The 23,264-nt window shown below is 34.8% G+C and overlaps 1 protein-coding gene across 3 annotated transcripts in view; it reads right to left on the minus strand.

Moving 5' to 3' along the window:
* RDX (radixin) overlaps positions 1 to 23,264 on the minus strand; it is a 109,244-nt gene that overhangs the window by 24,380 nt on the left and 61,600 nt on the right. For 2 of the 3 annotated variants that reach the window (XM_033410185.2, XM_033410186.2), the window contains exons 11-14: positions 11,425 to 11,585; positions 9,680 to 9,772; positions 5,956 to 6,198; positions 2,404 to 5,007 (exon numbers count right to left, since the gene is read on the minus strand). In XM_033410185.2, coding sequence (XP_033266076.1) covers positions 4,843 to 5,007; positions 5,956 to 6,198; positions 9,680 to 9,772; positions 11,425 to 11,585 — 662 coding nt within the window. In that variant the 3' untranslated portion in view covers positions 2,404 to 4,842. Of the gene's footprint in view, positions 1 to 2,403; positions 5,008 to 5,955; positions 6,199 to 9,679; positions 9,773 to 11,424; positions 11,586 to 23,264 lie in introns of those variants that run through there. The other variant, XM_033410187.2, reaches the window with a different exon arrangement.

The raw sequence follows: 23,264 nt of genomic DNA on the forward strand, positions 1-23,264 counted from the left end.
AGAACACTCTTTGACATAAATCACAGCAAGATCTTTTTTGATCCACCTCCTAGAGTAATGGAAATTTAAAAAAAAGCAAATGGGACCTAATAAAACTTCAAAGCTCTTGCACAGCAAAGGAAACCATTAACAAGACAAAAAGACAACCCTCAGAATGGGAGAAAATATTTGCAAATGAATCAACAGACAAAAGATTATCCTCCAAGATATATAAACAGCTCATGCAGCTCAATATTAAAAAAACAAGCAACCTAATCAAAAAATGGGCAGAAGACCTAAATAGACATTTCTCCAAAGAAAAGAAAGAGATAGCCAAGAAGCACATGAAAAGCTGCTCAACATCACTACTTATTAGAGAAATGCAAGTCAAAACTACAATGAGGTATCACCTCACACCAGTTAGAATGGGCATCATCAGAAAATCTACAAACAACAAATGCTGGAGAGGGTGTGGAGAAATGGGAACCCTCTTGCACTGTTGGTGGGAATGTAAATTGATATAGCCACTACGGAGAACAGTATGGAGGTTCCTTAAAAAACTAAAAATAGGATTACTATATGATCCAGCAATCCCACTACTGGGCATATACCCAGAGAAAACCATAATTCAAAAAGACACATGTACCCCAATGTTCACTGCAGCACTATTTACAATAGCCAGGTCATGGAAGCAACCTAAATGCCCAGCGACAGATAAATGGATAAAGAAGATGTGGCATATATATACAATGGAATATTACTCAGCCATAAAAAGGAACGAAATTGGGTCATTTGTTGAGACGTGGATGGATCTAGAGACTGTAATAAAGAGAGTGAAGTAAGTTAGAAAGAGAAAAACAAATACTGTATATTACCGCATGTATGTGGAACCTAGAAAAATGGTACAGATGAACCAGTTTTCGGGGCAGAAGCTGAGACACAGATATAGAGAACAATTCTATGGACACCAACGGGGGAAAGCCGCAGGGGGGTGGGGATGGTGGTGTGATGAATTGGGCTATTGGGATTGACATGTATACACAGATGTGTATAAAATTGATGACTAATAAGAACCTGCTGTATAAAAAAATAAAATTAAATTTAAAAAAAGATAGGTCCAGTAGGAAAAAGTGGGAATTAAGATTATTTAATTGGAAAAGCCACGGAAGGGAGGGTGATAAGCTTTAATATATGAAACACGATCGTGAGCCAAGTTTTCCTTGCGAACAGTGTAGAATGTGAGGAGTCATACTGCCTTGACATTTTATGAAGTTATCATATCTGCTGAATCACTGTGCTTTTGAAATGTACTAGAATATTGTCATTCTACATGATAAACCACATTAGAATATTTAATAGATTATCTCCTAGTTAAAAAAAGAATGAAGTACAGAATAAGAAAAGCTAAAGTTCTGTTCATTTAGAACAAACTTAAAGAAAAGAGGACTGTCTACCAGTGTAGTTCCATATTTAAACGTTTCCCCTTATTCTTATTAAATACATCTAAGCTTGGGTTTACTAATCAGTTCACTAAATTAATTCTAAAGGCAGTAATTCCTATACTTCAGTTTTAAGTTTTAGATTTTAAAAGACTATTTTCATTATGCATACATAAAATGGGATACTGTGGGATCTAAAAAATCTTTTATCTTCAATTCTAAAAATATCACCAATCAACAGGTAATAAGAACTGAGACAGAAAGTGATGTGCATTATTTTTTAATCACAGCACTAACATTGGAACTCTTTCCAATGATAACCAGGAGTGAGTTCCAATACAGTGTAAGATACAACTTTCTAAGTGCTAATTCTAGTTCTTAAAAAAAGAACTCTAATTAGACATAAAGCAAAATATTATACTATGGAATTCCCTTTTCTTTTCTAACAGGACCAGAATAAAGAGATCACCACCTGTCTTTGAGAATAGAAATAATAAAGTGACAGTTCAATATTACTGTAAACTGAGAAGACAACTGGCTTTTACTATGCTTAAAACAGATTTATCACTTGTTATTTAAGAAGAATAATCTTTATAATAAAATTTAGTAAGAAGCACTTAGTATACAGTTCTTTAAAGAACATTAGCATTTTAATAGTGAGATTAATCAAGGACAATGAAACTGCTTCTTCCTTAGGAAAACTAAACACTATACAAGAAAAGCAATGACTAGAAATCTTAAATGATTTTCTATTATGAAAAGAGTCAATTTAATTTAATGATTTAACTTTTCTGGAGAATTATCACTATTACTTCCATACCAAAAGAGATATATAATTTGGGGGAACGAGTAAATGTATGAGGATTCTGAATTTTTTCCTATCCACTTGTTTTTAAGATGTAATGATTTATGGATCTAATAGAGATTATAATATTCAGGAAATATACAAGAAATCCATGTTAAATAACAACAGTGAAGCATGAAACATGAGCTTTTGTCACTTTATTGTTAACCAATGAATGTTATCCAAAATTATAGATGTAACTTAATTGTACAACACAAAATTATGCTAATAGTATAAGCCTGCTGGAATTTACCAAATACTCATTATTTTTACATTGCTATATGAACATGTGCTTCTCAAATGCTAATAATAAAAGTTATAATTGGTTTAATGAAAACCCATATTGCAAATAGTTGTTCCTGTTTAGAAAAATTCACACAGCTTTAAAAATGGATTAAATCCATTTTAATTCTAATCTACAAATAGATTATAAACAGCAAATATAACTGGTAATTTTTCAACACTGATATCAAACTGATGTAGGAATGGTAGTGCACACAATTCAAAATGAAGCAAATTAACAAAAATCCAATAAAAATCCAAGTTTTCACCTATTATGGCAATTACTTTAATGCTCTGGAAGAGTGAACACATGCTTTAAACCATGAATAGTAAGGCTTATCATCTGTTCCTCTAATGTGCTGCAAGGAGAAATGTCCTCTTCCACAGTGTTTTGAAGCATGTGCACAACCACCGTACAACAGTCACTTCAAGGTTAACCAGTTATCTTTTGTCCTACTAAATCCAAAAAATATATTAAATGCAACCTTTCCTTTTCATAATGTCTGCCCAGATTAATCCTTTTAAAGTCAGCAAAATCAAAAAAGCACAGAGATATTTTCAGACACAACTTGAATCTATTGTGCATGAAAAATGTCTAACAAAATGGCAATTTTAATAGATAAATGTAAATTTGAATGCATAATACCAAATGGAAAGTAGCTGAACCACACAGAGAAAACAAGGCTTTCCTTATCTCCAAATCTAAATGTTTTATAATAAAGAAAATGTTAGAACCTGTGAATATTGAACATCTTTCAAACTAGAAAGATTTCTTTGTAAAACATAACTGAAATTAATATAACCTATAAAATTATAATTTCTAAAATAGAATTAACTAACCAAATTTAAGTATTTTTAGTTAGATTGAAAAAAATAAGCACAATGATTTAGAAACCAAATATGCTAAAATGATTATGTAATAATTACATCAAGAAATGAAGGTACAAACATTCGTCGTCATATGCTACAAGGGCAATCTCTCTCTCTCTCTCAAACACACACACACACACACACACACACACACACACACACACACACACGCTTCCTTAGACATACAACACCCCTCCAGGAAGATAGTATACCAGTGAGCGCTAACAATTTTAATACAAATCAGAGTCCCACAGTTCAGTTCAACAAAAAGGCAGTTAAAATTTAGCACTCTAAGATATTCTGAAGGAAAAGGAGATCTCAAAAATATTCCTTCATGATTGACAGTATCACTATGTATTATAAAACATATAGCTTACACACTTCACTGTGTTTGAACGACCAGTCATCACAGGTATAGTAGTGAGGTAGTATTACTGTCCCCTCCTCGGGACTGCTGTTTTCATATGCTGCCCTTCTAGCAAGGTCCAGGGTTTTATTAATGATGATAATCAATTACCAACAAATGTGCTTTTTCTTTTATTAAACATCTGTTTTTCTAAATCAATCTATGAAAGAATCTTTCAGAGACAACTGTTATTTGCAGTAGTGTTTCATCAGTAAACTTTCCTAGGGAACTACTTACTACCTGCTGTCTATACCTTTGTAAGATCAGTGGGCAAAGAAAACCAAATGATGACAGGAGATGAAACACCAATCAATTCAGCTGTCAAAGATGACCGTAATTAAGTAAGCAAATAACAAATATCCAATAATGTTATTAAATTGGGATTTAAAAAATTAACCACTAGCTGTACACTATACTGTTAAACATTCTAATCCTTTTCATGATTCATAGCCATCTTCTACACAATGATGAAAGACTGTCCACCCTGCCACCTATGCTCATTTTAATCACTGCCAATGATCTGTATAGTGGCAGCGCTATGGTTACAGGGCACATCAAGGTATGAGAAGTACACACTGAGGAAACATGAATGAGAGAGAATGTGGAAATACATGCAGGTAAAATATGGAAGAAGAAAAAACAGAGTGCCCTACCTAAACACTCATTAAGTCACCACCATCCTTTAAAATGTACAAAGTGCTTAAATCATACATACACATTTGTCAGACATGATAATTAGTGTTAATCTTCAACAGAAAAAAAAAAATGGAAAATGAAAAATGTGAAAAAGGAGGTGATGGAACACTGTTCTCCATTCCTTGGCCCAAAAGAAAAAGAAAACCAAGCATGATATCACACTGCCTTAATGTTGAAAAGCTCCCCTTAAATGTCTTTTAGCTACCACAGTCAAACTGGTTTAAGTGCTTTGGCAAGGTGAGATGCATTCCATCACATCTGCAAAGGCCTGCTTTTCTCTGTTGGTGGTTCAGCTTATGAAGAACATGTATGCAAAATAACAGCTCTCACATTGCTTCAAACTCATCAATACGTTGCTTTGTATTGCCTTGCCGAATCTGTCGCAGAGTCTTGTACTTATCACGGCCTGCTTTAACATTCTCAGCATGAAGAACATCATTTTGTGTTTTCTTGGTTTCATCTCTGGCTTGGGCTAATTCTGAACTTAATGCCTATGTTTAAAAAATAAAAAGTATGACCATTATTAACTTTTTTTTTAGATTTTAAAAACCTATGAAAGAGGTTTAAAGACACAAAATACAAATATAACAGATCTCTGACTTTTTAGTATATTAAAATTTCCACTGCGAAATCTTTTTCTTTAAAGTGTTTACGTTTGTTGTACTTTTAGTAGTGGTGGGGGGTAGTGGTTAGACAGGAATACCCATGGCCTTTCATTTCTACACTCCGCAACCATGATGAGTTTGTGTATTATTCTAAATTTCCTTGAACTTTCTCATCTAATACTTGAAATGACTTACAAAAGGTTCAATATAGCTGTTATTGAATGTTACTGTAAGTTATAAATTCTATACCATGAGAGAAGTTTTCTCCAAAAGTCTTAATACATTTATTACAACTATCACCCCATTTTATTAATATTTAAAGATTTCATGAATTTAAAAATTAGAGAACTGATTCTATTAAGTTCTCTAATAGGTGTAACATTAAAATTTACTATTTTAATCTAATTATGTACATTTAATATACTGATCTTTTGCCATTACAAAATCTCAACAAAAAAAATCAGATTATGTAATGTCATACAGGTAGTCTATTAAATTATCATTTCTTTTTAATGTATACTGTTTAAAAAAGAAATTTGTTTTTTAAACAGTATTTTATGTTCTACTTTTAACATGGCTCAAGTTATAATTAAATAATAGCTTACTAATTAAGGTTTCATTACACAAGGCTAACAAACATCTGGTGACAGGGACATACAACAGAAAATATGAAATAACGTGACTGTAGGCCAAGTACTTACAAACCAATCACAAGGCCAGCTAGAGGTAAAGGCTTCCAAAAATCAAATGTTTCTTTTTTAATAAGTTTGTCTTAACAAATGGGGAAAATGCAAATTATATTTAAATGTGCATACAACTGCAAATTTTAAATACCTGGAGTTGTTTTTTAACACGCTCATTTTTTTGCATTTCTGTTATACGTTCCTCCTCACTTCTATGGTTCATTACCCCATCATTTGATAATTCAGCACTAGCCTCAGCATTATTCTCATCATGTTCATCATGTTCATTTTCTGTTGGAGGAATGACTGGTGGTGGTGGAGGTGGAGGAGGGGCAGACATCACAGTCTTTAACTCTTCTTTGGTCTTTTCCAAGTCTTCCTGGGCTGCAAAAGCCTGAACATAAAAAATAAGTTTATCAGCAAGTTACTTTGAAAATTGGTAATTAAAAGAATCAAGTTATCCTGGGACTTCCCTGGCGGTCCAGTGGTTAAGACTTCGCCTTCCAATACAGGGGGTGCGGGTTCGATCCCTGGTCAGGGAGCTAAGATCCCACATGCCTCGCGGCCAAAAAGCCAAAACAGAAGCAATATTGTAACAAATTCTATAAAGACTTTAAAAATGGTCCACATCAAAAAAAAAAAAATCAAGTTATTATCCTTTCTTTCTAATATAAACTATATTTCAGGGTAATGAAAACAGGCCCTATTGATAAAAGCTTATTACATGACAGAATTAAAGACACCACTGTGCAAAACCCTAATAAAATTATTAATTCTGGCAAGGATTATCAACTGTTGCTAAAATTGTTATACAAATGGTTGATGAGAAAACAGATATAAGTATAATGCCAAAGAATTCCACATCGAATAGATTACGTTTTAGCAACGATAAAATATAACCAGACAATGGAGGAAACAGACTGTTATTACTCTAGTCCAACGATCAATTAAAACAACTAATGGTGGGTTAATCAGATATTAAATGTCTTCTGATATAATATAACAGGAAGTATCCAACGTCACCAATTATCTGAGTAATTCTATTGTGCTGGTTTGTCTGGAAAAGTACTGCTTTACACTGTTGTCCTGGTGTAATTATTAACAACACCCCCTTTCACTCTCAAAAGTGTTCTAGTTTGGATGATAAATTATCTGAAAGTCTCACCTATGAGGCATCATAGCCAGAAATTTTTAACTTGAATCCTTCAAACTTTTAGGTTTATCTTCCAGCTTACAAGAAATATTGATGATAAAAAGACAAGCTGAATGACACCATAAGAAAGGAATTAGACAAATACAGGAGGAGGGACAATCTGTGGGTCCTTTTAATAAACCAATATCATAAAAAAAAGAACTGTCCTACTTTAAAAGAGACTTAGAGCAAACAGATGCAATGCAAAGTCCTACTCTGGACACTGGCCTGGCAAATTAGCTATAAAAGACTTTTTGGTTCAATTCTGAATATAGTCTGCCCAGAAATAAACCCACACATATATGGTTAATTAACTTACAACAAAGCAGCCAAGAATATAGGTTGGGGAAAGGACAGTCTCTGCAATAAGTGGTGCTAGGAAAACTAGACAGCCACATGCAAAAGAATGAAATAGCCAAGATATATATGGAAGCACCCTAAGTGTCCATCAATAGATGAACAGATAAAAAAAAGTGGTATAAATATTAATATATAGTAAAATACTATTCCACTATAAAAAAGGAATTTTTTTAAAGATTTTTTTTTGATGTGGACCATTTTTAAAGTCTTTATTGAATATGTTACTACAATATTGCTTCTGCTTTTTTATGTTTTAGTTTTCTGGCCCCAAGGCATGCGGGACCTTAGCTCCCCAACCAGGGATTGAATCTGCACCTCCTGCATTGGAAGGCGAAGTCTTAACCACTGGACCACCAGAGAAGTCCCAGGAAATCTTGCCATTTGCAACAACATGGATGGACCTTGAGGGTATCATGCCAAGTGAAATAAGTCAGACAGAGAAAGACAAATTACCATATGATCTCGCTTATATATAGAATCTAAAAATCAACCAACCAACCAACCAAACAAAAAAAACGAGCTTATGGATACAGAGAACAGACTGATGGTTACCAGAGGCATAAATGGAAGAGGAATTGGAGAAGGGAGTTAAAAAGTACAAACTCCCAGCTATAAAATAAATGAGTCATGGGGACGTAATGTACAGCGTACGGACTACAGTTAATAATACTATATTCTATATTTCAAAGTTGCTAAGAAAGTAAATCTGAAAAGTTTACATAACAAGAAAAAAATTTCTGTAGCTATATATGGAGATGGATGTTAACTACACTTACTGTGATGATCGCTTCACAATAGATACAAATATTGAATCATCATGCTGTACACCTAAAAATACATTATATGTCAATTATATCTAAATGAAAAAATTTTGAATATAGTCTAATATTAGATGAGATGAAAACTGACTAAAACAGAACAATATGTACAGTATGATCTCACTCTGGACATATAAATGTGTATGTATACACATATGCAAATAGGAAAAGATCCTAGAAGGATATGCACTACAGTGTTAAAATAGTGATCCCAGTTAGCAAGAATGTGATTTTTCTTTTGCATGCATTTTCTAATTTCTACAATTCACATGATGTGCCTCTGTGATATGTTATTTTTATAAGTTTATGTGTCCCTGACGTTCATAAATCATCCCTAAAAGGGAGCTATACAATTCTAATAAAGAAAGTAGTGTTAACAAAAAAGTTAAGTGTTTTTCTTTTTGTAGAGTTCCATTGACATATACATATATACATAACTCTCAATACCAAAAACTTCCCTATGAAATCCGAAGTGCTACAAAGAAAATTTAAGAGGGAAACAAAACTGCTTTCTGTAATAAGTACATTTTGTCGGAGAAAAATCAGAGAACTATATACCTTTGAGTGTAAAAAATTGTTATTATTATAGTTCCATTTAAGAGTTAACATTAAAGTTTGAATTAAATTCTCATTATCTTATATTCCCTACCCCTCCAAATAAAGCCTAATTTTTCACTTTTATGCCATTTCAGACAACAGTGGTTTCATCTACTTAGGAACTCAGAAATCTCAGTATCATCTTCATTGCATTCTTCTAATTCAACTTTACATCCAATCATTTGGTTGCCATGCCCCGTTGAGTCTACCACAAAATGTCCTTCAATAATTCCTGTTCCTCTTTTTTCTCAATGCCACATCCTTAGTGTGAGTCATTAGCTCTTAAGTAATCCTGCCCACTATCCCAATCCATCCTTCATGCTGATTACTAAGCTGTTTTTATAAAACCATGCTTGATCATGTTACAATCCTGTTTTGAAATCTTCAGAGCCCAACGTCTACAGATATTTCTCAGCATCTTGCCTTAGCAGGGCATTTATTTAAAGCCTTTCACAACTTAATTCCCTCTCTAACTTTCTAGCCACAACTCTCAAAATTTCTGAAAACAGACCCTAAGTTTTGCTCACTTACTAGTTGACCTCAAATCTGTCATGTGCTTTTATACTTCTTATGCTCATTCAATTCCCTCGATCTGGAATGACTTCCTCTTCAGTCTCCATCTTTTCTACCCCCAAATTGAATGTATTATTCAAGAGCCGGCTTAAATTTATAAGGGTTTCCCCAACACCTGCCTCATTCCCTCAGAAATTAAATATTTCTTCTGTGTTCCCAAAGTACTTAGCTTATTATCACTAGATTAGTATTTACTACAGTACATACACATTCATACAGAGGTACCTCTCCCCCTCTAAATCATGACAGCAACTTATATTTATCTCTATAATTTCCACATATGGCTGGGTACAAAATAGATGTTCAATAATTTATAGTGATGAACAAATGATTACTTTGTGTTGCCACTCAGTAGCTTCCTCCTCCTTTTTTTTCTTGGCTTCTTCTAGAAGCGCAATCTTGGCAGTGAATTCGGCAAGTTCTGCTGCCTACAATAAACAAAACAATTACAAATACTAAAAAGTAATATATTTTCAGTCATTTATATTAAGTCAAAAAAGCTTTAATGTACATGGACTGGTTTTTTTGGTCATGCCGTGCAGCTTCTGAGATCTTACTTCCCCGACCAGGGATCAAACCTGTGCCCCCTGCAGTGGAAGCTCAGAGTCCTAACCACTGGACCGCCAGGGAATTCCCACACGGACTGTGTTATATGTTTTTCATAGACAGTCTTCTGTTTAAAAAAAGGAACTATTTCTTTAAGAGCATAAATATCTTACTTGTACTAGGTATAATGAGCTAATGAGACAAAGTGAAAAAAATTTTATTATTCTATATACACGTAGTTATTCCTGTTTTCATAGCAGGAACCTAGGAGCTATTTTTAAACTTTCATCAATAAACTATCTCTTAGGGGCTTCCCTGGTGGCGCAGTGGTTGAGAGTCCGCCTGCCGATGCAGGGGACACGGGTTCGTGCCCCAGTCCGGGAAGATCCCACATGCCGCGGAGCAGCTGGGCCTGTGAGCCATGGCCGCTGAGCCTGCGTGTCCGGAGTCTGTGCTCCGCAACGGGAGAGGCCACAACAGTGAGAGGCCCGCGTACCACGCAAAAAATAAAATAAAATAAAATAAACTATCTGTTAAAGCCTACAGAAGGAAAAAGAATTCTATTTACATAACACTTTATAATTTAAACAGCACTTTCTTAATTCCCCAACAATACTATTAGGTGGTATTATTCCTTTTTTCAAAGGGAGCGATCTGAGGCTCAGAAAGACCCAAAGACACATAGCAAGTAAATGCCTAAACCAATATTTAAATCCCAAATCTTCTAGGTGTCATGCCTACTCCTCATTATTTGCAAGTCCACTAAATACACAAAAAACCCCAATCAATTATGATCTATCTTATAGTTAGCCTACGGTTATCTTATAGGGTTTAGAATATACGTAATTGTCAACTTATCTAAAGCAAAACATGCCAGTGGCTTAAACAAAATCTAAGCAAATCAGAATCTTTTGTTAGCAACAGGCTCCATGTATCTTTTATGGTTTTATTTTTAGGTTTCCTTTTAAAAGAAGAAATAATCATTTTAGGCTTATTTCCACACTTCGTTATTTCCACACTTGTCTCTTTGGTTTGCTTTCCAGAAGGTATAATATACTTAATTTTACAAAGGTGTTTTTTTAAGTTTCCATTATTTGAACTTATTTTATTGGCACTCATTAGCAAACAAAATTTTACTGTTGATTTTGGATCTATTACAACACACTTTTGGTAGTGGCTGCACAATACTGATCATTTATTTACTGTACTAAATACTGCAACCTCCAAATTGTCTATTTTTACACTGGTATTTCATTTGTCATGATGGGTATTCCTCTGAATACAGAAAATGGTCCATGTGGTCTATGGTTTTCATAATTCTTTGTTATTCTACTTACTGCTTTAAAATACATTCGAATAAAAAGATACAAGTTCCTTGCAGTGAGTGCACACATACCACAGTGAGGGGATTTGAAAACGTAATTAACCAACACCTTTGTGCTCAGAGAATAAACACTCTGAAATTGCGGAACCGATTTCGTCCATGCTTTTGTCTGAATTTTTCTTTTCCCCTAACAGAACCCAGGTTCCCTACCAGCTGCTCCTGATTCTTCATCTGGTCGGCAGCCTGTTTTGCTATAGCAGATTTGGCCTCTTCAGCAGCTTGACGCTCCTTTTCAAGTCTTTCTGCTTCTTCTTTTGCTCGTTTTCGTTCCTGGTCCAGTTCTAGAGCTTTTCGAGTCTGTTCTTCTAGTTCTGTCAAATATATGTATCCCCCCAAAACAATGATTAATTCTAATTTTCTCATTATCAAAAGAAGTCAAAATAGTAGCAAGGTATCTAATCTGTACAGTTTCTTAAAATTAGCACATATGCAAATGAACATTACCTCGTTTTTAACTTGGCAAAAACCTAATAACTTTTAAAACTCTATTACACAATTCAAAAATGCAAAGAAATGAAAATTCTCTGTAATTCAAGTTATGTCATAAAGCTAGAAGCACATCCTTTATTTTATTTTTAAAAAAATACTCTCCATGGGCTTCCCTGGTGGTGCAGTGGTTGAGAGTCCGCCTGCCGATTCAGGGGACACAGGTTTGTGCCCCGATCCAGGAAGATCCCACATGCCGCGGAGCGGCTGGGCCCGTGAGCCATGGCCGCTGAGCCTCCGCGTCCGGAGCCTGTGCTCCGCAACGGGAGAGGCTACAACAGTGAGAAGCCCGCGTATCGCCAAAAAACCCCCAAAACTCTCCAAAAGGGAACCCTCCTACACTGCTGGTGGGACTGTAAGTTGGTACAGCCACTAAGGGGAACAGTATGGAGGTTTCTTAAAAAACTAAAAATAGAACTACTATATGACCCAGCAATCCCACTCCTGGGGATATACCCAAAGAAAACCATAATTCAAAAAGATACATTACCCTAATGTTCACTGCAGCACTATTTACAACAGCCAGGACATGGAAGCAACCTAAGTGTCCATTGACAGATGAATGGTGAAGATGTGATACCTATATACAATGGAATATACAATGGTACCTATATACTCAGCCATAAAAGAGAACAAAATAACGCCATTTGCAGCAACTGAGTGAAGTAAGTCAGACAGAGAAAGACAAATATCATATGATATTGCTTATATGTGGAATCTAAAAAAAGGTACAAATGAACTTATTTACAAAACAGAAGCAGAGTCACAGATGTAGAAAACAAACTTATGTTTACCAGGGTATTTGGGGGGGGCGAGGAGAAGGGATAAACTGGGAGATTGGGGCTGACACATACACAATACTATATATTAAATCGATAACTAATAAGAACCTGCTGTATAGCACAGGGACCTCTACTCAATACTCTGTAATGGCCTATATGGGAAAAGAATCTTAAAAAAAAAGGGGATATATGTATATGTATAACTGATTTGCTTTGCTGAACACCTGAAACTAATACAACATTGTAAATCAACTATACACCAATGAAAATTTTTTAAAAAACCTCTCTGAAGTTTTGACATAAACAAACTGCCATCTGTTTCAAAAGTCTATAAAATAACACACTTTAAAACTTAAATAAGTTTTTACTTACCTAAACTAAGTATTAGATAAGTAAACCCAAGACATTAAGACTTAATACTTACTGACTCAAATAGGAATTTTGATGTGAATTATATGAATTACTGAAAATTTTGAGTTATTAGTACATATCCATTCCTCAAGCATGAAGACAAGTAAGTAATATTTGGAGATAAATGAGGTGAATTTTAATCCATAAATGTACAGATCATAAAGTTAATTCTCTTTTCTTATTCTAATGAGTTGAGAAAGGAAAATATTACTAGCACAAAGCCAAAAGATTTGAAATCAATTTGAAAGTACTAATTTTAAGTATTATTCTGACAATCTTTGTTCAATAGCAAGGACATTTGTGACAGAAGACAAGAGAATGTCATCTATTAAGATGGGTGCAATGTCCTACAAAGAATGACTCTCCCTTTCTGTATACTTTAGAAAAAAGGAAAAACTGAAAATCTGTATGTCAAAAGATTTGAAAGCTAACTGTAACGTACAAGTCACCTTACTGTTCTTCATTTTGTTGTTCTTGGTCAGAACTAATTTAAGTAACTGCAGTTAAGACTTGGGAGGTTTTGAGAAGACTGGGAAGAAAAATGACTTTAAACTCTAGATAAAATGTAAACTTCTACGCGACTATTTGGCTATAAAGATGAAAAGTGTATAATGAAGGATGTTACTGAAGCTAAATTCTAGGATTATTCATTTTAGTATATGTCTTCTAAAACTTGGACATCAGAGCCAGCCCATCTAACTTTTTTAATGATCATTCTTTCCATCTGGCTGACTAATACATAAAATAAAGCTCACAGAGTTCACAGCTGTATCCTCCTTCTAAACAAGCAAGCAAATAATAAGAAAAGTTTACAAATGAAAATGCCTTATTTTCTCTCATAATAAAAATTCTTTCTGTACTATGAGTCAATAAAGAAAAATAAGCCTGGGTTACAAAGTTAAATTTCAAAATACTCTTTATTTTCTAACAGTTTTTTTGTACTAAGTATTAATTTGAGGAATAGTAGACGGAGCAATGGTTGTTTTGTGGTATATTAAGAATTACACAAAACTCTAATTTTTTTTAATGTTGAAAATGTACTGAAAGCTTCAAATCTACTCTAGTCTCTAGTCTAGAAAGGAAGGTTTTGAAGTGCCATATATCCCACAATGATCTCTTTCTTTCCTCTCCAGTTAACTATGATTGGCAAACTATGGCTCAGTGACCAAACCCAACCCAATGCCGTATTTTTGTAAATAAAGTTTTACTGGAACACAATCTCATTTGTTTAGGTATTGCACATGACTGCTTTCATGCTGCAATGGGAGAGTTGATAGCTGTAACAGACCATGTAGCCTGCAAAGCCTGAAATATTTACTATCCAGCCTTTTAAGAAAAAGTTTGTGAACCCACAAATTAGAATATTTCAGGAGTTCCCTGGAGGTCCCGTGGTTAGAACTCAGGACTTTCACTGCTGTGGCCTTGGGTTGAATCCCTGGGTCAGGGGAACTGAGACGGAACTAAGACCCCTCAAGGTCCGTGGCATGGCCAAAAAATATATATATATTTCTATGAAACAAACATCCCTCCAGACCTTGGATCCAGTTAGAAGCCCTTGAGGAGAAGGATTAGATGAGAAATGTGAATAGTATCAATGTTTTGCCTATCTGGGTCAAAAAAAGCAAGAACCTACAATTTTTGAGGTCTGGCATGTGAGAAGAGAGTACGAAGGAAATCTGGCTTCTTTTAGAATCTCAGCTCTTTCAGGACAAAGGTGAAAGGTTACAAGAATAAATTGTTTCTCTCATTAACAGTACACAGTATATTGATGTAGATGGTTATGGAAGTTAATTAAGTGTAGACCAGGGAAGTTATTCTAAGTTCAAGCTAATAAAATTTGTGAAAGCTTCCCTTTCTCAATCAGGTTTGAACACAAGCATCACTTGATTTTGACAGGTCTAAGACTTGGCAAGCCAAATCAACTCTTACGTCACCCCCAAGGGCAAAGATTGGAAGCTATAAAAATTGTAACAGTATTAGTAAAAAATAATAATAATAAAAAAATATCTCAGAAGATTATAGATTTTTTTCTTCCTCTTTCCAGTCTAGGGCAATAGTTTATTTTTACCCTGGGAAAAGAACTAATACCATTACAAAAAAAAAAAAAAAAAGCAAATAAAAGTTCTATTATCAAAATTCTTAGAAATCATAGAATTAAGAATATGATTACAAATTACTTACTGAAAAAGCAATTTTAGAATACCTGTACTACATCTAAGCAATGGTAACTGAAAACAGCAAGGTGCAAAAGGATATATGTACCTTTTGTTTAAGAAAGAAGTGGAAGTGGAGAATTCTGAGCCAGATTAAAACCCTGTAAGGCCTCAGGCATTGAAAAATTATATCTAGTGCCTTAGTCCCAGCAATCAAACTAAAAACAATACAAAGTCATAAAAAGATATAAGGAAGGCCAAAAATGTTTTGCTTTTTCTAATGACCATTTTGGTACTTTTAAAAAACATTACTCAAAATGAAGATTTTAGAAGTATGTATTATACATATTTATTTATATAAAAATCTATATTTATATAAATGTACTTATTTACATAAATATATTTATATATTACTTTTTTTTTCTGCCCCTGCTTGGCAGATGACAGAAACATGTGCGTAGACAGACTGCGTATTGGGTAATGCAGCCTGGGAGATGATTAGGAAATGGTCAATCCTACTTCTTTCTCTACAGTGTCCATATGCTGAAGAATTTACAGATCTGCCCAAGACAAATGTTCTTGGGGTTTTACACTAACGTAAGCCCATGGAAATCAAGCAGAAGAGAGGGGCAGTTCATACGTATCTGAATAGAACCAGTTTATGAGTCTCATTCATGGCTATTCTTATTCTGTACCCATTTAGAGTCAAAGCACTTGGGCCACTGCTTATTTTCTTATTTGATATATTCCCTCACTTCCATGTCTGCCTGTCCATTAAGTAAATAGCACATGTTTCTCATATGCCAGTGTTTCTCAAATGGTTTCTATCAGAATCTCCTGGATGACTTGTTAAACTAGATTGTTGGGTACCACCCCTACAGGTTCTGATTCAATAGATGTGGGATGGAGCCAGAGAATTTACTTTTCTAACAAGTTTATAGGAGATCTTCTGGTTGCTGTTCCAGGCAGTACAATCTAATATGCCAATTTTCCACAGCCAAACAATTAGAAAATAATTGAGACAATAAATTAATTTTTAAATTCACTTAAGTAGACACAAGGAAAAATTTTGTAAATGTAGGATACGTTCATTATGAAGGGATAACCAGAGTAATTGGGGTGGGTGGTCTTGCTTTTGAATAAAATCTGAGATTATTGCCAACAAAAAAAAGAGAAAGAAGTGGAAAGAAAAACATATCTTTGTGTGTATATCATGTATTTGCTTATTTTATATGCCAAAAAAACAGGTATATAATATTCCCAGAAGAGTGGAATAGAGGCAGAACCTGTAGTATTCTATCAGGCTAAGAAGACAGAGATTTAGACTTTGGGGCTGCCAAAGCATCCAAGGCTTGAAAGGACAAGATCCTGAAAAGGAGTAAACAGAAAAGTCTCAAAATCTATGTGTATTTCCCCTCAAGACATTTGCCAACTCCTAAAATGCACACATACGGAAACAAGCAAAAAGCAGCTGTAAGAGGGTAAAGAGGTGACCAGAGAGATTAACACTCTCTTGCAGCTTGGGAGTCAAAGGTTGGAGTTCAAGGCCCTCTAAGACAGAAGGGCCCCAGTAAATATGCAGTCTTCCAGATGACACCCCCAAAGGGCTAGACTAGCAATGGGAAAACCAGAAAGAGACCATCGTTAACAAAGCCTGAAACCCAGCTCAACTCTATCCAGGTGATCTGCACATATTCTGACCATCAAAAGCAAATTAAATCCTCTCTAAAGGAAAATAACACCATCCAAAGTCTCTATAACTTTTCATATACAATGTTGGGCATTCAATCAAAATTACCAGGTATACCAGACAGGACCAAATGAGCCCCTGACCCCCTCCCCCCACCCCAAAAAGGGAAAACAGACTATAGAATAGGCCCATAGATTATCCAGACATTGGAGTTTGCAAGCAAGGTCATTAAAATAACTATGATTGACACTGCTCATCTAGGAGAGGTGGAAAAAAAGCAAAGCATAGGGAAAGAATCAACGGCCAGAGGAACACTTACAATAATGTAGGAACAGATGTTCAGGGGTCCTTCAAACCCTCTGCAGAGATGCCAAGGGCCAGAGTCCCCTTTATAATTATAAAAGTTCAATTTATCAATCTTTTCCTTATGGTTATGAACACATTCTCTCCTTTACTACCTTCTAGAAACTTCATTCTACCTTTAACATTTAGGTTCACAATCCACAGGCCCTCTATAAAGAAAAACCAGCTAAAAATTCAGGAGCTCTTTGACAGGGACCCAAATACACTACTAATTTTATTTTAGCAAAACAGTAAGCCAGTGCACTAGAATCATGCATTGAAGGAAAAAAAAAAAAAAGCCCCCTCCCCACCTCAAAAAAGATAAAACATTTCTAACCACCAAATAAACAGTAATACTGCAAATGTGAAGAGCATGTGAAGCTCCTCCTGTGGCTGAGAATGAAAGCTTAAAGGAAGAAAATCTGAAAAGACCAGACTTGGGCAGCGGTGGGAAACCCAACAGAAAAGCTGTATTATAAATGCCAACTTAGAAGATAAATCAGAGTTACAGAGCTTGTCATCACATTGAGAAACTGTTATCACATCCTCAATCCATAGAGGTTTGCAGCAAAGACATTTCAACAGCTGATCTTCCTCTCCTGGATTTTCCATCCCAGAACTTCCTCTCCAGGAGCTCTCTATTAAGAAAAGGATTGTGAATAAGTAGAAAAGGAAGCTACCAGAGATGGGAAGAAAGGAAAAGTATAGTTAATACAGCAAACAAAGAGAAAACTACCAACCCAGGGATGATCCAGGAGGTGTATCACCTAGCAATACCATGGGAGGAGAGGGTTTATTCTGTGAAATATGCAGAATATTCAGTCCGTTGACTTAAATGGAGAAGTCCAGTCTTGGCAGATATTAAACTCTTCTGGAGACTTAGTTTGTCCTGTTATAAACTAAATGGCTCTCTGTATTAACTTTTTCAAGTAATTATTTTCCTTTTCTCAATTTCAGGATTATAATTTATGAAAATATATAATGTGTAACAATTAACAACTAATACCATAAAAGATAAAGTTAAGTAACATGGGAGCCCAAGAGTTGCCTTGTCTTTGAAACGTGCTTCCTACCATTTTATTATATACCTATGACTTATTTATGACACATCAGTTAAAAATCTTTTTAGGTACAACTAGTAACTGAACACTGTGGCATTGGCAATAGGATAGACAAATAGATAAGTGGAACAGAAAAGAGTCTAGAAACAGATGCATACATATAGACTTCTGGATTTGTGACAAAGGTGATGCTATGTATGGTACAAAGTCTTTGCAATAAATGGGTCTGGGTCAGTTAGAAATACGTACGGGAAAAAACAAACCTTGACTCTTATAAAAATCACTTACATATGGACTGTGGACCTAAATGTGAAAGGTAAAACAAAGTTTCTAGGAGGTAGTAAACAATAATACATTCACAACCATAAGGAAAAAGAGTGATAAATGGAGATTAAAGTTAAGACTGTCTTTTCATTAAATGACACCATTAAGAGAGTAAAAAGGTAAACCACGGAGAGATGTTTTTACAATACATGTAAAGAACTACTACAGATCAATAAGAAAAAGAAGAAAATCCAATTTTTTTTTTGAATGGGCAAAATAAGTGAAAAGGCACTTCACAGACAGCTATAAGCATTTGCTAAGGTGCTCAAAATCATCAGTCATCAAGAAAATGCACTGTACTCACTGTATTCACCAGAATGGCTAAACAAACAAAACAAAAAAGAAACCCTGATAATGAGTGGTGAATATAATGATGAAGATGTAGAGCAGTGGTAGGAATGAAATTTGATACAACCACTTTGGGAAACTGGTGGCTGTATCTACTATAGCTCTATACAGCTGTGATCCCTAAATTCCACTCCTAGATGTGTACATCCCACAAACTAGTAGGTATGTACACCAAGTGCTATGTTCAAGAATGCTCATAGCAGCCTTATTTTATAACAGCCCCAAACTTGAAATATTACAAATGTCCATCACCAGTAGAATGCATAAACTGAGGTAAATACATGCAATAGAATATTACACAACAATGTGAAAAAACAAACTACAGCTACCTGCATAAGTTTGAGCAAAAAGAAGCCAAAAGTACACATGAATTCATTTCTATGTAGTTCAAACATAGGCAAGATGATTCTAAGGCATTACACTGAAAGCACAAGCAATAAAAGCCAAAATAAATAAATAAATAAATTGGACTTCATCCAAATTTAAAACCAAATTTAACACCATCAACAAAGTGAAAAGATTACCCATGGAACAGGGGAAAATACTTGCATATCATATATCTGATATATGATAAGGGATTTACACACAAATATTAAAAAAAACTCTTATACGTCAACAACAAAAAAAAACATGATTGAAAAATAGGCAGAAAATTTGAAAATACATTTTTCCAAAGAAGATATGTAAATGGCCAATAAGGATATGGAAAGATACTCAACATCATTAGCCATTAGGAAAATGCAAATCAAAACCACAATGAGATACCACTTCGCACCCATTATCATGACTATAATCCAAAAGATAAAGATTAACAAGTGTTGGTGAGGATGTGGAGAAAACATGCCTTGCTGGTATGAATGTTAAATGACATATAATTGTTTTAGAAATCAGATGCATATGTCCTCAAAAAGTTAAACATATGACCCAGCAATTCCACTCCCAGGCTTATACCCAAAAGAAATGAAAACGTACAGATACACAATAACTTGTACACAAATGTTCATAGCAGCATATTCACAATGGCCAAACAGTGGAAACAACTGATGAAAAAGTAAAATGTAGCATTATACGCATAAAGTCCTTGATACATGCTAAAACGTGATGGACCCTGAAAACATTATGCTCAGCGCAAGTCACAACAGATCACATTTTGCATGACTGCATTCACATGAAATGTCCAGAAGGCAAGTCTATAGAGATAAAAAGTAAATTAGTAGCTGCCTAAGGCTGAGGGAGGGAGAATTGGGAATAACTGGGAGCGACTGCTAACAGGTATGGGACTTCTTTCTGGGGTGATGAAATTGTTCTAAAACTGTGATGGAGGCTGCACAACTATGCAAACATACTAAAAGCTATTAAATTGTACACTTCAAATGGCTGTGTGGTATGTAAGTTATATCTCAACAGAGCTATTAGAAAAAAAGGTAAGACTAAACCTCATGATGATATAAATCAGAATGATATACATCTGGGGTGAAAAAATGACTGCAAAGGGACACAAGGTGGGGTTCCCTGAGGGCAGGTAATGTTCTCTATCCTGTTCTGGGTAGTTACAAAAATAAATTCACTTTGTAAAAATTCATTGAGCCTTACACCTAAGAGGTATGCACATTATTATACCTATGAAAAAATTTCAACAACAAAAAACTTTAATATAACTTTAAATATCAAAAAATCTCAAAAAGCTAAATTAGGGATTATTTACCTCCATTTTAGAAATTAGGAACATAAGGAAATCTAGAGGCTAAAATGACTTGCTTATGGTCATAAGTTAATGACAGAATTAAAGCTTGGCTCCTATTTGTAAACAATGCATACCTAAACCCCTCCTACTTACTATTACTACTTTTATCACCTTATCCTGTTTATCTCCTTCACAGCACTTCGAACTACATAAGATGATTTTTATTATCTGTTAATTTTATTACTCTGTCTTTCCTCAATAAACTGTAAGCTACATGAGAGTAGGAAACTTATCTGTTCAATACTATACCCCAATACCTAGAACAATGCCTAGAGCAGTACTGGGTGTACTTATTAAGTACTAGGTGTTTAACAAGTATCCAGAATGAATGAAATCACTATACCCCCAACTCTTTCCTGTGGTTTGTCTTTGTGAAGGTGGAAATTCACTTTGATATTTGTTGCAATAGTGACTAAATGCAAGTTTGGCTGTATTGTATCTCAAATATAGTCACCAATATATCTTAAAGATGGTTAAAAGAATGATAAAGGAAGCTAAATAATTTAACAATGATGAATTATGGCAATGCAAAATGTCAGAATGGTTGTATTTAATGATTTATGACATTTCAAATAATGACTTCAATAAAATTTTTTTCAAGAAAATGACAATAATGAAGTATGGAAGTTTCTTTTCACAAAAACTTATGGGTTTATCTACTAAATATCATGATTTAGATATGACCAGAGTTACTGCATTTGAATGAGAATTTAGCATAAATTACAAGACAACCATGCAGAGTTTAGGACAGCCTGGAAAAGCTGTATTATTAGAAAAACAAAACAAAACAAACTGGATGTCCTTTGCCTTAGGATGACTGATTTGAAACTGTCTTGACAGGCATGCTCTATATTCTTTCTTATGTTTTATCTTCCTTATATTTTTTGGTGCTTCTTTACTTGAGTACTTTTCTGTATGTAAATCATTAATATTTTTATTATACATCCTAAATAAATAAGATTGAAAGATTTAGTAAATAGCTATTCTCTAAGAAAATGTATTATGTAAATGAAAAAGTACTATCCTTCAATCTTCTCTTTAAAATCAGAGCACTATCATACATTTCTTTAAACTTTCCTGTTTTTAAAAAAAATTATTTTATTTATTTATTTTTGGCCGCATTGGGTCTTCGTTGCTACTCACGGGCTTTCTCTAGCTGCGTTGAGCGGGGGGCTACTCTTCGTTGCAGTGTGCGGGCTTCTCACTGCGGTGGCTTCTCTTGTTGCAGAGCACGGGCTCTAGGTACGTGGGCTTCAGTAGCTGCGGCACGCAGGCTCAGTAGTTGTGGCTCACGGGCTCTAGAGCACGGGCTCAGTAGTTGTGGTGCACGGGCTTAGTTGCTCCGTGGCATGCGGGATCTTCCTGGACCAGGGCTCGAACCCGTGTCCCCTGCATTGGCAGGCGGATTCTTAACCACTGCGCCACCAGGGAAGCCCTAAACTTTCCTTTTTTAAAAAACACACTTTAGTATACTCCAGATTTTTTTTTTTTTACACTATTCTTCCTCTAAGAGTATTGCTCGTACTCTTCACATGGTGCTTAGCACATGTTACCTCACTTTATTAATATTTTTAATGTATACATCTCATTTCTGTCAACCACACAGGCTTCACTCCCACGCATGCTATGTATCTGTCTTTCGAAAACACAGCACAAAGTAGGCGCATCACAAATGTCTGCTTTTTTAACTGATGAAAAAGCACCTAGAGTGGGAGAAACAGCATCAAGTTGGAATTCAGGAAACAAGTTCTACCCTTGTGTTATGGTCTGCAAATAAGTCTCTACTACCTCTGGGCTTTAAGCAAAATACTTTCTAGGTCTTTTCTAGCTCTGAGAAATGAGGTTTCTAATGGGTCAGAATAAAATCCAGGGTTTTTTTTTTTCTATTTCTTCTCTTAGAAATATTATTTCCAATCATCTTGCAATTGGAATGATCAGTTTGTGGACTTATAACAGTCTTTGTGACTTCCTCCGCTAGCCACCCATCTGCAAGTTATTCTACCCACTGCTCAACAGCATCTCCCCACCACGGTAGGCTAATGTAAGGAATGAAAATAAACCTTAACTAAGATCATTAGCTATTTCCAACAGAAGTGAATGGCTGGTCCTACTAGTTGTCAGAAAAGCAGGTATTAATTTAATTTTATAAATAATGTAGATTTTCATGTTATCCCCTAGATCTTACTGCTTAGGAAGGAACATAACATCCTATTTTACTCAATATCTTTTTTCTTTTGTTCTCCCCACTATTTCTTGTTTGAAATTAGTATATTCTAGAGTTCCTTTATATAAACCACACTCTCTAAATCCAATGTATCCTTTCTATATATACACTGTAGCATTTTGGTTACCTACTGCCTAGGTCATAGGTTCTTCCAAACATGTTACCGAAAACAAACAAACAAAACACTTCTACTATGTGTTGTGCATTATTTTTAATATACTGAAATTAAATTTAGAGACAGTTCCAGAAGAGTTTAAATAGTCAGAATAGCTTAAAATGCCTTTAATTACCTAGATGCCTTGAAGTTCTTACATATCCATAAAATGCTTTTGTTTAAGTACCAGAGAGTATTGAAAACGTGTTTTTGTTTATGGAACCCTGAATAGTGATAGGAATAAATTACTACATACAGGCATTCATAATAT

The sequence above is a fragment of the Orcinus orca genome, chromosome 8 (genome assembly GCF_937001465.1).
Source record: "Orcinus orca chromosome 8, mOrcOrc1.1, whole genome shotgun sequence".
Taxonomy (NCBI): domain Eukaryota; kingdom Metazoa; phylum Chordata; class Mammalia; order Artiodactyla; family Delphinidae; genus Orcinus; species Orcinus orca.